At 41.2% G+C, this 16,943-nt stretch overlaps 3 protein-coding genes across 3 annotated transcripts; 2 read left to right on the forward strand and 1 right to left on the reverse strand.

The window, feature by feature from the left end:
* The first annotated feature begins 1,269 nt into the window (after window positions 1-1,269).
* LOC114561644 (voltage-dependent T-type calcium channel subunit alpha-1I-like) lies at window positions 1,270-5,974 on the forward strand. The gene is made up of 6 exons (XM_028587712.1): window positions 1,270-1,282; window positions 1,607-1,695; window positions 3,316-3,394; window positions 3,863-3,984; window positions 4,837-4,995; window positions 5,662-5,974. The coding sequence occupies exons 1-6, from the start codon at window positions 1,270-1,272 to the stop codon at window positions 5,797-5,799; spliced, it is 600 nt and encodes a 199-aa protein (XP_028443513.1). The 3' UTR covers window positions 5,800-5,974.
* Window positions 5,975-8,114: 2,140 nt separating this feature from the next.
* Window positions 8,115-8,927, reverse strand: LOC114561645 (extensin-like). The gene has a single exon (XM_028587713.1). The coding sequence runs from the start codon at window positions 8,925-8,927 to the stop codon at window positions 8,115-8,117; it is 813 nt and encodes a 270-aa protein (XP_028443514.1).
* Window positions 8,928-10,736: 1,809 nt separating this feature from the next.
* loxl5a (lysyl oxidase-like 5a) lies at window positions 10,737-16,149 on the forward strand. Its single transcript, XM_028587835.1, has 9 exons — window positions 10,737-10,774; window positions 11,225-12,298; window positions 13,004-13,112; window positions 13,374-13,530; window positions 13,795-13,932; window positions 14,865-15,021; window positions 15,186-15,281; window positions 15,412-15,527; window positions 15,621-16,149. Exons 2-9 carry the CDS (start codon window positions 12,140-12,142, stop codon window positions 15,625-15,627), a joined length of 939 nt encoding a protein of 312 aa, XP_028443636.1. The 5' UTR covers window positions 10,737-10,774; window positions 11,225-12,139; the 3' UTR covers window positions 15,628-16,149.
* The last annotated feature ends 794 nt before the right edge of the window (window positions 16,150-16,943 follow it).

A 16,943-nucleotide genomic window follows, 5' to 3' on the forward strand; every position in this document is an offset into this window, starting at 1 on the left:
GCAAAGTATTCAGGAAAATTGAAGCCTCGATCAGCCATTACGTGGTCTCCTTGTTCAAGAAGGTCAATCAACCCAGAATTCTTTGTTATAACCTTGTCACTAGTACGACCCCCCCAGACTCTTGATAAAAATGTAATAGCCCCTGTTGGACTAATGCCAATTAGGAACTTCAAAGTATTATGTGACTTGTAGGTGATTGCTCGTTTTTGAAAACTAGTTGGCCTCTCAATGAACACTTCACTACAGTCTATTATACATCTGACATGTTGGAAAGCTGTAGTCTTGAAAAGGGTGGGTAGATTCCTTCTGATATCTTTTCTGGATGGCCACCGGACAAGGCATTGGAACTCTTTAGCCATTACCTCGAGCCATTCATGGAAGATGTATGAGACAGTTCCACAACTCACTCTGAAGCGAAAAGCTAGGTCTTGATGAGTTAAGCCTAGACGAAGCTTCATCAGGAACACAAGAAACTGCTCAGGATGGGTAAGTATGGTTGATGATGCATTCCATTTTGTTGTCAGGTAAGTGAGAAGGGTGAAAACCACAGAGGCAGATGGTAGACCGGTGTAAAAATGAGTGTGCTTGTCGTCATTTAAAATAAAATCGGACTTTCTACCAGACATATAATCTTGTAGGTGTTTTTCCTGAGATTCCAGTTTCTTCTCCAGTAAAGCCAGTTTTCTCTTCAATTCAGTGTTTTCATTTTGTAGCTGGTCAATGTCTGCCATTGACAGATCTGTACCCACCACAGCAGTGCATTCCTCTTCATGGTCAACATGGCTGACCTCTATGGAAGGTGAATCGATGGACACAACTAGAGATCTTCTACCCTGGCTTCTCTGGTACCTCTCCAACTTCTGGGAACCATGGCTGTCTTCTTTGTGTGCAAATATTGACGGAACATAATCTGGGTGACATAGGTCCACTGAAATAAAACAATTGACAGAAACAGTTAGTGTTGACAATACTGTACACTGCTGAGCATCATACATTCCTGGCAGTGGCGATTTCTTTAAGACCTAAAATGTCTCAAATTTAAATGGTCAAATATGTACTATTGTGTTAACATTTTATTGACTAAAATGCGTTAGAATACGTTCATCTCGAAGACGAGTTGGTTCAGAATTGGCTGACTCGATTTCCTTCTCATATATTCCCGTAGCGTTTCAGTGCATTTCCCCATTGAAGCCTAGCGTCCGTTGACTTCAATGGGGCTGCTTTGAGCAGTTTTTTTCAGCGCTTCGAAACTAGACGGTCATTGGATAAATGCTGCGATTATGTCCCGCCCGCAAAATTACGAATCCCACTAGGGCCACGCCAAGACCCGCCCTACGAAGCAGCTCGATTGGTTGGGGTTAGGCATTTCACCTCGAGTGGTTAAGGTTAGGGTTAGGGGATTGGTCAGGGGATAGGACCTGTACATGTAAGCATGGACGCCTGGCCAATAGTAGTGTGTGAACGCTATTGAAGGGCGGGTCTTGGCGTGGCCATAGTGGGATTCGTAATATCGCGGCCTGGACGCTGGGCTTCTGCGTGATGATTGGAGGGTCTGTCGAAGGACTGTATCTCCTTTTGATTGACAGCGATTTTGTACTATAAAAAGTCGCCGAAGCTGTTCAACTTCAAGCAGAGCTCAGCTCCTCAGTCCCATCGCGGATAGTTGAAAGACGAACTGCTGCAACCTGTTTCTTGGTATTTGCCTGGCGAAATTGCTAGCCAATTTTCATCATACATTTCATACAATTATACACCACATTCCTTGTTTCAGTTTAACCTAATTCCTACATTTCCTCCTTCGAGTTTAATAGCGTTTTGTTAGATGTTTGTTCATTCATACAGTAGGCTAGGCTAGTGTTGTAGGGGTGAACTAGCCAGCTAGCAAACTGCACACGGATGGCAGACACTGCTAATATTGTCGACCTGATTTTGGCGAAGCCATTTTAAAGTCTTCCTTACGAGGAGAAACTTAGAATTAAACAGCAGGGTTAGATCAACACCTAAGATTGATTTAGTGCAAAAGACAGGGCAAAGTAACAGGTCTGTTCAGCTCTCCTGGTATGACAAAGTTAGCTGGCTGTGCTGTGACAAAGAAAATACTGCTGGCCATTCCTCTTGATGAAACCTTCCCATGGATATTATAAATTATTATAATAATTACATTATTATTTATTATTATTATTATATAATTAAATTATTGCATTACTATTATATATATATATATATATATATATATATATATATATTATAATATTAACATAAATAAATGGACAATTTGTATGATGTAGGCCAAAAATGAGCTTCCTCTCTTTGAATGACCAGCAGCCGCCACTGATTCCTGGCAAAATCCATATATGGTTACATGTACTGTACACCTGTGTACATGTTCATTCCTGTGTAAAAAGTGCACTCTTTCTCATGAGACACAAACTGGGTCTAGAGGGCAGCATACTGGAGCAATTAAATTACTGTAAATTTAGGTTATTTATTTGTATAGCGTATATTGATGGAAAAACAATGTTGCTCTTATGTTTTGGGTAATCTTTCTTAGGTTACTACAACAGAAAATACTCGGGTAATGTAACGCTGTCAAGTAATTGGAAACGGGTGTCACAATTGTGGTGTAATTGGTAGCGATGCTGCGTTGCTGTGTGGAAAGGAATCCGCCGACACTGTTTCTTGATTATAAAGGTTTATTTACATCGCAGAAATCAGCATCATTTGACAAGCCCTGCAGAGCTCGGAGAGGACCTGTTTTCCCAATTCTCCAGTGGTCCTCTGACTTTCTTTGTTTTAACATGGTATATATTCTATAATGTGTGTAACATAGATGGGGGAGGAAACAATACTTTGACCAATGGCTATCATCCTTTTGGAACCAAGCCAACAAGGGCATCCCTAATTCTTTCCAGATGTTTCCAGAGAAGTGTCCAGCGAATGTAGGCTAAAGTTTATACGAGTTTCTTTGTTACCAAAAACTTAAGACAAAGTTTATAAAAGGTCCGTTATAAGTCCAGATACTACACTGTCACAGGTAAAACACTTTGGTGTTTTTTTTGTCCAATTCATTATAAATATAAAGTGACTATGAATGATTTTGTTTGCAGATGGATGAGCATGCACCTACTGCATTTGTGCTTGAGTCAATGAATATTTGAATGCTAAAAAGATGACATGTGCTTTAAAAACACTGGTAATTAGAAATCAAGGCATGTCTGTAATGATAGCCTGTCTCAAAAAAAGGCTTGTAGTTCCATCAAGTTGAGGTACACAAAGTTTGCTGTGTGGAGAATCTAACAGGCATTTTGATTTCAGGTTGGAAATATTTGTCTACTCTTTGCATTCTTCTTCTTCATCTACCCTGCGCTGGGAGTGGAGCTCTTTGGCAGGCTAGGTCAGTCACACAACTAGCATAACATACACATACATATACAATTAGGCTTACTGCAAAGGATAATGGTCCCAGGGATGATCCCATGTTTGCTCAGTATCCATATTGTTGCCAAGGAAAGCAAGAAAGCTTAAACTAAACATCAAGGAGTAGTCTTCCTCTGGAAATAGCATAGTCAATACCACAGCCAACCCAGAGCATCATTTAGCTAATGTCATTTCAGCTTAACCTTACAGTGGACTATGACATTAATCATAAATACTATCGGCCTACTCTCATGTCACACTATTAATATGTTAAAGAACATATATAATTATGTTATTTTGGGGGATAAATAAACTGTATGTGCTAGCTTCTTAGTTGTTGACTCAAACACACATTTAAAGGATTTTATTTTAAATTAAACAATATGTCCGCGGTGCATAAAAATCACTTCTGTATGTCTGTGTTGTTTGCCACTGTGTCAATCAGAATGCACTGATGATAACATTTGCCTGGGTTTACATCGATACGCCAACTTCAGACACTTTGGGTTGGCCCTGCTCACGCTCTATGAAGTGTGCACCGGAGACAACTGGAGCGTGATTATGGCAGTAGGCACACACTCATACGTGCAGATACACACAAGCTCTGTACATGTATTATACCCTAACCACTGAGAAAGCACTTTTATAGGAGATAATCAATAACCGACAATTGCAAGCATTGAATTTGAGGGCTGGTATCCTGCTGATACCATGGCAACTTGCCAACAAAATGCCATATTTAATCAATTCAAATATATTATTTGTTCAGTTTAATACTGATGCATTCATTTGGAACTGCAAACACCTTCATCATGGGTGTCTGGCTACACTGTCCAGGTATTCTGAATGTGACCTTCCAGCCAATGAGAGAGGGATCACTCTATAGTGGGATGTGATGGACAATGTGCTGGGTTGTTTAAAAGTGTTCTACTAGTTGGAGTTTTTATTTACATCATGAGGTTTGAAGTCCAAGTCCCTATTTCTCCTTTAAAAACACTTTGTGTTTATTTTATGGATCTAGGATATTCTAATATGTTTCCATTCATTTTCTGGGAAGTGTCCTGGGAGGAATCTTTTCTAAGTTTGGTTCTAATTATAGGAAAGATGGAGACAGTGTTCAATTGGTACACTGATTTATTTCAGTTAATTGCTTTAGTGTAACATAGGGAGTGTTTTAGTCACAGCAGGGAATTATTGGGAAATTATTAGTAAATTACAGACCCATTAAATAAAGTGTTGCAATAATGTTGTATCCCAACTTATAAGAAGTTGTTTGTTTTGTTTATTTTCTGTTTTAATAGACATATTTTAAGTTTCTTATTGTCAGATTTAACGTTTACCGGTCAAAGATTTTGTAATGTTGCCTCAGTCTTTGTGCCTCTTTTTTTCATTTCTGAATCTTGCTCTGTGCTTCTCAAGGACACATTAAGGGAATGCCGTCCCGACGATGATGGCTGTTTGAGCTACTTGTCCTGGGTCTCTCCAATCTTCTTCTCCAGTTTTGTGGTTACGGCCCAGTTTGTGCTGGTAAACCTGGTGGTGGCAGCGATCATGCAAGCTCTGGATGACAGCCACGAGGTAAAGTTCCTACAAATGCACAGACCAAGAAAGCACACAAACATATAGCCATCAGTTAATAACAACAGCTGTATAGCTTTGTTTTACAGGTCTGTAATTTCCCTTACATTTTCTCAACGATTTCATATGAAGTTTCCTTATTTCCTTATGTAATCTGGTACTAATTATAGGGAAGTATCGACATTGTCTTTATTTTACTATAATCATACATACAATTAATTCCAAATTAATAGTGGTGCACAGAAGGTCAACTGAACATGAAAACATTTAAAATGTATAGTCATGCATGCATATATTCAGCATATATTCAGCGTAAAGTTTTCAATAATAAATGAAAAATGAATTCATATTTATGTGGGCCTAAATTTAGCTTTTCTTTCAAGGAATGTCCTCTTGAAATCAACACCAGTTTATGAACTCAAAAACAAGTAAGCACATTCTATTTTTTTCTATAATAAGTACCAAATTAAATAAAAGAGTATTTTCTTACTGTAACATATCATACAGACAGCATTGAGGACACATTTGCATCAGGATCAGTCAGTCAGTTTCAAAAAACAGTAACAAGACAAGATTGTGCAAGATTGATAATGATAAACCAACTTTGATTTCTTACTTTGAGATTGAAATACAGTTAAGGAATAGAAGGATATTTTAATGTTTCAGAACAAACCTATTAACTTCTGTCTCCCCCTGGAGGAGGAAGAAAACGTGGAGCTTGAACAAGCCGTGCTGTCTTCAGGCCAGAGTGGCGGACCCAGATCCAGCCATGGCAACGCAGAGGGATACTCAGAGTGCCTTTAGTGTCTTTATTTGTCCATTTGTTTGTACGCTTTTGATGGCTGTTTTTATTTTAATACAAGAAGTTGATTAGAGATTTGCTTATTTTGATGTTTTGTGATATGTAAATAAGATAGCAAATATTTGTATATTAGATTGAGGTTTTTATCCTAATAGAATATCCAGTAATGTCCACTAGTAATGAATGTGAATATATGTAGTTTTCTTGTTTTCTCTTTCTTCTTCATATATATATATATATATATATGTTCATTTTGACTTGTATGTTGTGAGATGATTTAATATGAATAAATAGAACACACTTGATTTACATATAACTAACTGTTTTCACTTTTTTATTCAGTAGGGATATAGACTATGTCTATGGGAGTTATGATCTTAAATTCTTCTTCTTCTTCTTCACCATTGCCTAATGTTTTGATAACTGTCTTTGTGCACATGCCGAACCAAATGAAGCCCACCAGTGGTGAAATGGTTAAACTGAGTGAAGCTTCTTGCTGATTTGGATAAAAGCATTTTTCTGAGTAACTCATACAGTAGGGAGACTTGGTGAACACGGACACTGCAAAGATTTTATAGAATGTTATATTTTGAAACTGGTAAACAGAATTTTTGTTTGAATGTTATTGTCAAAGTCCATCCATCCATCCATCCATCTTCGTCCGCTTATCCGGTGTCGGGTCGCGGGGGGAGCATCTCCAGCAGGGGACCCCAAACTTCCCTTTCCCGAGCAACATTAACCAGCTCCGACTGGGGGATCCCGAGGCGTTCCCAGGCCAGGTTGGAGATATAATCCCTCCACCTAGTCCTGGGTCTTCCCCGAGGCCTCCTCCCAGCTGGACGTGCCTGGAACACCTCCCTAGGGAGGCGCCCAGGGGGCATCCTTATCAGATGCCCGAACCACCTCAACTGGCTCCTTTCGACGCAAAGGAGCAGCGGCTCTACTCCGAGCTCCTCACGGATGACTGAGCTTCTCACCCTATCTCTAAGGGAGACGCCAGCCACCCTCCTGAGGAAACCCATTTCAGCCGCTTGTACCCTGTCAAAGTCACTTTCTCAAAACAAAATCATAATATTGGAGAAAGGGAGCTCTAGACGGTAAATTGGTTAGGTTAAAATGAATTTAGTAATGCAACTGAGTATTGTATATCTTATCTTAACAGCCCTAACACTATTCTATCTACTAACTATTTTTGGTCATGACCATAACTTTGATGCCAGAACAGTTGGTTTTCACATGAAAAAAACACTGTTGCAAAAGACCACGTTGGTTTTTTTGTATTTTCTTCACAAACATTTGACCTGGGTGAAACTCAATCGGCAGAACTTCTGCACGAGGTGAATATTTACAACAAATGATAGTAGAGAGATAAGCTGATTTTTATTTTTTAAATTGTGTTGTTTATTGTTAAACATGAAACAAAGCTGTAGGGAGATATTAAAAATGCCCAATTACTGCATGGTTTAAAGGAAAGTGGGAAGAAACCGGAGTACCCGGAGTAAACCTACGCAAGCCAATCACTGGTCTCCGTCCTACATAGGCCAATCACTGGTCTCCGTCCTACATAGGCCAATCACTGGTCTCCGTCCTACAGAGGGCAATCACTGGTCTCTGTCGTACAGAGGCCAATCACTGGTCTCCGTCCTACAGAGTCCAATCACTGGTCTCCGTCCTACAGAGTCCAATCACTGGTCTCCGTCCTACAGAGGCCATTCACTGGTCTCCGTCCTACAGAGGCCAATCACTGGTCTCCGTCCTACAGAGGCCAATCCCTGGTCTCCATCCTACAGAGTCCAATCACTGGTCTCCGTCCTACAGAGGCCAATCCCTGGTCTCCATCCTACAGAGGCCAATCGCTGGTCTCCGTCCTACAGAGGCCATTCACTGGTTCTCTGTATTGCGGCTGTAAGCAGTCCAAAAGGGTGCTGCTGCGAGGGGCTAAACACTGAGAGATACACACTGTGGCGCGCTCGCGATTGTATTGCAATGATTTTTTATTCTTCTTCTTCCACACGTAAAATACACTTAGCACTGCATCAGGTGGTCTCTGAAGAAGGAGACAATACACGGGATGGGGAAGCAGACAGTGTCCTTTCATTTGATCCTGGGACAGTCTCTGGAATCCTCCCCTCAGAGACGCAACTGTTGAGGAGACCAGTAAGCTCGTTCAGTGATGGCTTCTGAATTTCCAATTGTTGTGTTCACCTTTGCTTTGTTAAAGGTCCGCAAAACCAGCTTCTGCACAAGTAGCCTGACAGAAATTTTGTTTTTCTCTGCCTGTGCTGTTGAATTCTGCACAGGCCTGGCAGCTGCCTCCTCAGATACTGCGACTGTAGGTGTAGGTTTTGGCGTAGGTGTAGACTTGGGCGTAGGCGAATGCGCAGGTGTAGGTTTGGGTGTATGTGTAGGTGTAGGTTTGGGTGTATGTGTAGATGTAGGTTTGGTTGCATGTGTAGGTGTAGGTTTGGGTGTATGGATAGGTGTAGGTGTAGGTTTGGGTGTAGGTGTAGGTTTGGGTGTATGTGTAGGTGTAGGTTTGGGTGTATTTGTAGGTGTAGGTTTGGGTGTATAAATAGGTGTAGGTTTTGGCGTAGGTGTAGAGTTGGACGTAGGCAAATGCGCAGGTGTAGGTTTGGGTGTATGTGTAGGTGTAGGTTTGGGTGTATGCATAGGTGTAGGTTTGGGTGTATGTGTAGGTTTGGGTGTATGCATAGGTGTAGGTTTGGGTGTATGTGTAGGTGTAGGTTTGGGTGTATACTGTAGGTTTGGGTGTATGCGTAGGTGTAGGTGTAGGTTTGGGTGTAGGTGTAGGTTTGGGTGTATGTGTAGGTGTAGGTTTGGGTGTATGTGTAGATGTAGGTTTGGGTGTATGTGTAGGTGTAGGTTTGGGTGTATGCATAGGTGTAGGTTTGGGTGTATGCGTAAGTGTAGGTGTAGGTTTGGGTGTAGGTGTAGGTTTGGGTGTATGTGTAGGTGTAGGTTTGGGTGTATGTGTAGATGTAGGTTTGGGTGTATGCATAGGTGTAGGTTTGGGTGTATGCGTAAGTGTAGGTGTAGGTGTAGGTGAGGGTGAGGGTGTTGGTGTAGCGGTGGGTGACAGTGACTCTGTATTCTTGAAAGCCTTTTTCATCTTGTTACTGTGGATGCCAGCCTGTGCACAGCCACCATTTCATCAGTCCGAGGTAATGCCACACTTTACAATGTATTTCACCATACACTGTATCACGGGATGGGGAAGCAGACAGTGTCCTTTCATTTGATCCTGGGACAGTCTCTGGAATCCTCCCCTCAGAGACGCAACTGTTGAGGAGACCAGTAAGCTCTTCTTTGAACACCTGGTCTTTACCGTTGGAAATATCCCGCAATTTACTATAAACAACCTCACTTCCAACTTGTTGTTTTAGACCATCTTTTGAAAACAGAGAGTAAACATCAGTCACAAAGGACTGCACTGAATTTTCACTTTTAACTCTGGAGTCAGGGTGGAATTGGTTGTCTAGTTGAGTGGCCATGCGATGTATTGACAGTTTGGCAAAAAAGATTTTTATCTTGCTCCCCACTCCTTTTAAGGACAGTTTCTCTCTGGCTTTTGGGGTGATACATGTCCCTCTGGCTTCTGGGCTGATACACGTCTCTGTGGGTTCTGGGCTGGTCCTTGTCTCTGTGGGTTCTGGACTAATATTTGCAGCATCTTGCTTTTCCAGACTGTTAACCTCCGGAACAATTAAATGAGTAATGTGCTCTGCAATAATTTGAATCTCCCGTGAGGTGTCAGATTGCAGCTGATCATACTCTGAGTCGGTCATTTATTCCAGTAGAGGTTCTGCGAGTCCACTGACCTCATTTGTAATTATTTCCCTCACAGCTGTGGTTGTTGCACTCACAAAGTGCTCTGATGCTCTGGAGACCTTGTCCGGGGTTTTTGATTCCACAGATCTGGCTGCTGACTGGCAGCAAGCAGTATCTGCCTCCTCTTGATCTTCCATCTCTTGTTGTCCATCAGCAGCCTTCTGTATGGAGATGTCCTGTCTCGTTCGTGGTTTACGTGGTCGACATGAGCACAAAACATTTTTCACAGTCACAGTGGACAGAGTCCTTTACTTGCAGAACCTCAGATAAAGTCAGAGGAAGTGTGTCGCCCAGACTGGACCGAACACGCTCCTCAGAGATTATTTGGCTGTATTTATTCTGCAGAGTTGCCAAAATGGATTTAGACACTAGTGATATTAAGTCCAAAATCATCTCCGCCCAGGGCCGGCGATTGCTATAGGCGACCTAGGCGACTGCCTAGGGCGTCAAATGTGTTGTGGGCGCCGTGTCGCCCTTAGGTCTACTTCCCATTAATAATAGAATTAGAACGACAAGCGAAATAAAACGTGTTTATTAAACATGATCATCCTAAGGCGCCCCCTCAGCCACACGTTTACTGGTCAACCTTTCATTACGCGACGTTTCCCGTTTCAGGTCAGACTCAAACACACGGAGCTCTGAAGCAGACCCGTGCGTCGCTTAGTGTCCACTCTCTCTGGAGAAATAGAGACGGGCAGCGGTACAGACACCAGGGGCATCGGACCGGGGGTAAAACCAATACTGATTACCAGGGCCCAAGGGGAGAGAGGGCCCTTGAAAAGTCTGGAATATATTTGATTTTACCTGGATATTTTTATTTCCTAATAACATTTCATAATGCATATCAGATGAAATGTAAATTTAGTGTATTGGCTGAATAACTTGGTTGATTGACCCACTACATTTTGTATACAAAAGGTCTCCCCCCCCTTGCTAATGCGCCAAATGGTTTAGTCCATCTGCACGCATTTTGTTTGTTAGTTGAGCATCTGGTGGAGCGCAAACTTCTGCAGAAGAAATGTCTTTCTCAAAGCCAAATCAGGTTACCAAAAAGAAAGGAAAGACAGGAGGAGGAGAGAAAACAGAATGAGGGGAAACAATTGGTAACTGACTTCTTTTCAAAGAAAGGTGAGCACTAACTAGAAAACCAAATCCATGGTGCTAAACTGCTTGAATATCTCCGTTACTGTTAGTGCTAAAAACGGACTGAGACAACCCTTATAAAGAGCAGAACATACACTTTCAAATTATAATTTGGTTGTACATGTAATCTGAGGTAAAGGCTAAATAAATAAACTACACTAGCAATACTGTTTGCATATAACACACAATTGTAATAGCCTAATTTAAAACATTAAACATTAAAACAATACAAATATATACATATTGCTAAATATAATTAGCAATATGTTGAGGAACATGGGGGCCCATCAGGACTGGTGCTACGCCCCTGCTCACACTAAAAACATTTGAAGACGTCTCAGCCCAATCTCTCTTTCTCTCTCTCTCTCTCTCTCTCTCTCTCTCTCTCTCTCTCTCTCTCTCTCTCTCTCTCTCTACCACCACCCCATCACCCAGGTCAAACTCAAATGTTCGTCGTCAGTTGCTCAGTGTTTGAGCTCTTCACAGAGACGCCAACACATTGAGCCATGGAGAAGTTTGTGCTTGTATTAGTCTGCCTCCTAGATGTTTTGGTGTGTTTTGGAACCGGTCAGCACCGTTTACGCGCACGTGTCGGACCGTGGAGACACCGGATTCAGTGGGAGAATAACGGCCAGGTGTACAGTTTAATGAGCACAGGGACTCAATATCGCTCCCCTGCGCAAACCAGAAAACGTCCTCAGCTCATATTGACAACTAAAAACAGTTTGAACCGACTTCACCCTCCTGTTGCGCTCAGTAGATCCACCAGAACCAGACATGGAGACCTCGAGGAGGCAGCCGCGGGTCACTCTCAACAAAACGACCTCAGTCAAATGGATGGGTCGGTTCTTGGTGTTGATGCGGGTCAGTATTTACTCGCTTCGGGAATACCCGGGACGCACAGTCAATCCCCTTCGCGCTTCGCCAGCCGCAGAGAGGCTGTGGCTGTGGGATACCTTTCACAACAGGCAGCGTCAAACGGCAGCGCCGCGGCTTTCACCACCATCCAGGAGTTCTCCGGCAGTGGAGTCCCACGAGGAGGCCGGAGTGCACCTGGAGCTGGCGCACAACAGGCCACTGTGTCACCGGTGGGATCACCGGACTTTACGCACAGCCAAGGCGGAAGGATAAGCTCGGAATCAGCAGCCCGGTCACCTGCCATAGCTGGATGGGACACCATGGGAGAGGATAGTGGGAACACACGTCGCATCCCGCAGCAAACCAGGTTAGGAGACGTTCGCAGTGCGCAAAGAGCGCACTCACTGACCAGAAACACGGCGGAATCAAATGTTTCTCCCACAGCGCTGTCCAGTAACGCCGTAGAAATACACTTTCCTCGCACAAGGTCGGATGCAACAAGTGCTAGGGACATGGATGACCCACGGGATCCGCACAGTATTCATCACAGGAACTCCGTTTTCTATAATGTTTACCCACCAGACCATAGAAACAGGATCACTGTGCACCCTCCACCAGGACCGGGCTATGGCACCAGGTTCTTCCACAATGGTGAGTCGGACAGGAGACATTGTAACCAAAGTGTATAAAACGTGGAAAGCCACTTCAATAGTTTGAACGTAATTAACAAAACAAAAAAATCTTAATTGATAACACACTGAATCAAAGGTCTGAATTACCAAGAAGCCCTGTGGAGCACTGAGTGGAGCAATGCTGAGCCACACATTTCCCATTCTCATTTAAACAAAAATCAAATCCCCCCTTTTATAATGCATCTTTAATAAAAGTCAGAGTTAATGACAAAACTAATGGCTCCAGTATGAAAGCCTCTGAGCAGAATTTAAATTAAATGTCTGATTGATAGACTGGGAGCAAGTCATTAGTGCAGTAGTTGGCAAAGGTGCTCAGATATAACAAGTAATTACTTGTTTACGTAACATTAAGATATGTTCAATTGCCTATATTTTGAATCAGTAGATATAAATATATTTTCTACTAGATACAGGTGAGATACTCAGGTAATGTTATGATGATGTATGGTTGTGCTTATACCGCATGATTAATTCATGTTTTCTGCCCTAATTTCCTTGGAGAATACAATTGAAAAGCTTCCACATCTTTTCCAGAAGAGAGACTAAGTTTGAAGCTCCTATTTTCAAAAGTCTTAACCAAAGGAAATGGTGTCTGGTTGAGTCCGTGCATGTTTACATTCATACATTACATTCATTTAAAGTTGAAGATGATTTTTTTTTGCAGGTCTCCCAGACTTGGTTCCTGACCCTTACTACATCCAAGCTGCCTCTTACATCCAGAAAGTACAGATGTACGCACTTCGCTGTGCTGCTGAAGAGAACTGTCTTTCCAGGTGCACTTATTTATATGACATCACACCGCATTACTGTAATATGTCACTCAAGTCGAGACAAATTAAATCAGTAATTAGTTACTTAGTGAAGGTACGGGTATTGTATTACCGCTTGTCTTTTTTCTAACATTTTGTCATGCACATGCTCTCTACTGTGTGATAAAATGTTATTCCTTTAAACACAAAAATCAATGGGGTATACACTTATGAATAAATTAATAATGATAATCATTGAGGGTTCTTTTGAGGTTGCCACATTAGGATGTGCGTTGGCCTCAGACCCATTTGGAAGCTACAGTAGCTGTGACAGAGCGGCTGGACATAAACCTGGCAACCGCCCGAGATTCTCTCCTCTGATCTCAGCAGCCACTTTGCCAAGTAAAAGAAGCTCTGAAGTGAAAGGCAAAGGATTCCTGAGGTGAATGCAAAAACTGCTGAAGCAAGACCAGAAACCACCCCTGTCGCTTGCACAGTAATGCACCATTATGTAAAGTGGAGGAGAAGGAGTTCAATGTGCAGTGAGGTGTGTGTAGAGGATGAAGTGATGTAAAGATACCACAAACAAAAAGGTGATCAAAGTCAACCCCAGCTGTGCGCTCAGTTATTTAGTGGCATTTCTGCTCTTAGTGAAGATACTCAAGGTAAACTTGGCTCATTCTCTTTCTGTTTCATTTTGCTTTAGGTCTGCTAATCACCCGAATGTGAGGGACCTCGACTACAGAGTCCTGCTGCGGTTTCCACAGCGAGTGAAGAACCAAGGAACAGCGGACTTCCTCCCAGTGAAGCCCAGACATGAGTGGGAATGGCACAGCTGTCACCAGTGAGTTCAGTGTCCTTATTCCCAGTCCATGTACAATGGTGTGTGGACTCTTTGGCCTACCAGATTTGTCTAAATCATACATTTGAGATGGTGTGAGCTAAGGTAATTATAGGTAAGTATTGGTAAATATACTAAATGTGTTTATATTTCACAGTTTCTTACACTTGTTGTTTACATTATTTTATAAGTTATAGTTATAATATATATATATATATACTTATATTTTTATAAGTAGTTATAAGTTAGCTTCCACGGGTCTTCACAGAGTAATAAAATATGCAAATTTAAATGTGCATAAAATGACTAAATTAACAGTGCTGTGTTACTGTAGTAACAAAATATGTAAAGAAATTAAGCATGTAACAAAAACACTGAGAAATATTACAATGCAGTATTTGATTAAGACTGCAGGTTCATTGATAATCACATTTTCTATCATCAATTAACCATTTAAAACCATCATGCAAAATTGAGTTTAAATCATTACAGTAATACTCAAGAAGTGGTGCGGCACTCCTCAGCAGTTGTGGCTCAGAAGGTAGAGCGGGTTGTCCTCAAATAACTGTGTGTGTGTGTGTGTGTGTGTGTGTGTGTGTGTGTGTTAACAGTAAAAGTAGCGAAATAAATACAACTGATAAACAAAGTATAGAACATTTCTAAAGGCCAGTTTGTTTAAAAAAAAAAGAAGAAAGAACCAAAGCTCTATTTTGTGCCAGTTACAGTTTGTTCAGTTCCTTTCTTGGTGCTGATGAGTGTATGATATAGGAACAGAAAGTGATATGCATCAAAGCCAATATCTTTCCATAAGAATAACTTTTTCCTATTTTGGCCTCATTAATATGAGCTGACCAAGACAAAAACAACACATTTGCAGTAAAGCTCTCAATTGGATCTGTGTGTCTGTCTCACTCTCTCTGTCTGTGTGTCTGCAGGCATTACCACAGTATGGAGGCCTTTAGTAACTATGACTTGCTGGATGTCTTTACTGGACAGAAGGTCGCCGAGGGACACAAGGCCAGTTTCTGTCTGGAGGACACATCCTGTGACCCGGGTGTACGACGCCGCTTCGCCTGCACTGCTCACACACAGGTTGGTCTTCCTGGTCCATGATTCATCTCTTTTTTTTTTTATTCATCTAGCCATCCATCCATTATTTTGATCATTCATCAATTGAATGTGATTAGATGATGATGTTGTTATTGTAATCCTTAAGCCAAGAGTAATGTAAAGTAGTAAGTTTGGATTTTTCTCAGGGACTCGGCCCCGGTTGCTACGATACGTATCACGCCAATATCGACTGCCAGTGGATCGACATCACTGATGTACCGCCTGGAAACTACATCCTCAAGGTGGGAGTGTAGAACTAATTTATAAAATAAAACAAGATACATAATAATCTGATGAATTATTACCTTCATTACAGCATGTTTTCATGTAACTAGAAACAAATGACATATATTTTCATCTGCTGTTTCTCAGGTGACAGTGAACCCCTCGCAGATCGTTCAGGAGTCTGATTTTTCAAACAATGAGGTGCGCTGCGACATCAGGTACACAGGAAGCTACGTCCAGGCGAGAAACTGCAGGATCACTGTGTAAGTCAGTCTTATGTTCTTACTCCTCATATAGCTGAGATCAGAAGTAAAAAAAGAAGAGCTCATCACTGATTTCTATTCTTTGTTCCACAGAAGCTGACCTGACTGAAGACAAACATTTTCCCACAGAAACCTATACTTAATGCCTTCTTGTTGCTCTTAATGTGCAGCTGATACTCTGTTGCGTAGCTGTTTTACTTTAAAATGTTTTCTAATCTGTTCGTATTTATGTCATATGATATATATTGTAACTACAACCAGGCTGGCTAAGAAGAAGAAAAAGCATATCAGCGTGATTCACATGATGAAGTTATTCTTAAGAAAGCTATGTGAATTCATTCATGAACACATTCATTCAGTCATACTGTACGAGTGAATTTATTAACATTTTGTGTAGAGAAAAAGTTCCTCTGTCTATTATTGAGCATTAATATGGATTGGAGTAAAAGACTTAAAAGCGCTTTTAAAATTTATAATATATACCCAAAAAAATGTATGCATTTATGCATTTCGAGCAGCATAGCGTGTATGATTTTGTGCAGTTTTGAGTATATTACATACATAAATGAGTGAGTATATTATTACTCGCACACATGTATATTCTGTAATAATAATCTAGTGAAAGGGTATTTGATTGTTTTAAAGATGTTCTAAATTTTTATTCTACTTTATAATAAAGTTTATTTGTATTTTGTGTGGAAACAAAGGTACCATTGAAGCCTTACTTAAAAAAAAAAAAAAATCTAAATTGTCACTACTGATGGAATGATGTGAACAAATATTTAACAACATGAAGTCATTCCATTTACCATTTACAGCAGTTAACACAAGCTGAGGTTCCATTAGAGTTAGGAGTGGTACGTTTCTTAAATGCTTTTGGAATAACACACCTCAGAGAAATACCTAAAATGATTCCACTTAGCACGTTTACGTCTCTCGGAAAGGGAAACCTAGCTTCACACCACAAGCCTGTTGTTGCGTGTTTGTCATGGTGTGTTACAGTAGATGAGTGATTGAGAAAACATTTATTCAGCTGGTAATAACTCCATGTGAGGTGTCTGGAAACGCTCTGTTTACACTTTGTCACCAGATTTATTAGGGACACTGTCTGACTGTGACGTGGAAATGAATAAATACTCACCACAGTTATTTTTTAACACAATTCATTCTTTTTAAAACCGTGCTCCTTGCTGTCCAGCACAAATACATTCCTTCATAGTCTTGTAATCTTAAATATAGAGCATGCAGGTGAAAGGTTGTGAAGCTTTTGATTACATAAACTCTCATTTGTTTTAGTGCCACAAATTTCTGACAACACTGTATGGTGGAAACATAAGGACTGGAGCGATTTGTGCCTCAACTGAAACCTTTTTGTTGTCCTTGTACAGTGGAAGATCTCAGCAACCTTTCTGCAAA

The sequence above is a fragment of the Perca flavescens genome, chromosome 9 (assembly GCF_004354835.1).
Source record: "Perca flavescens isolate YP-PL-M2 chromosome 9, PFLA_1.0, whole genome shotgun sequence".
Taxonomy (NCBI): domain Eukaryota; kingdom Metazoa; phylum Chordata; class Actinopteri; order Perciformes; family Percidae; genus Perca; species Perca flavescens.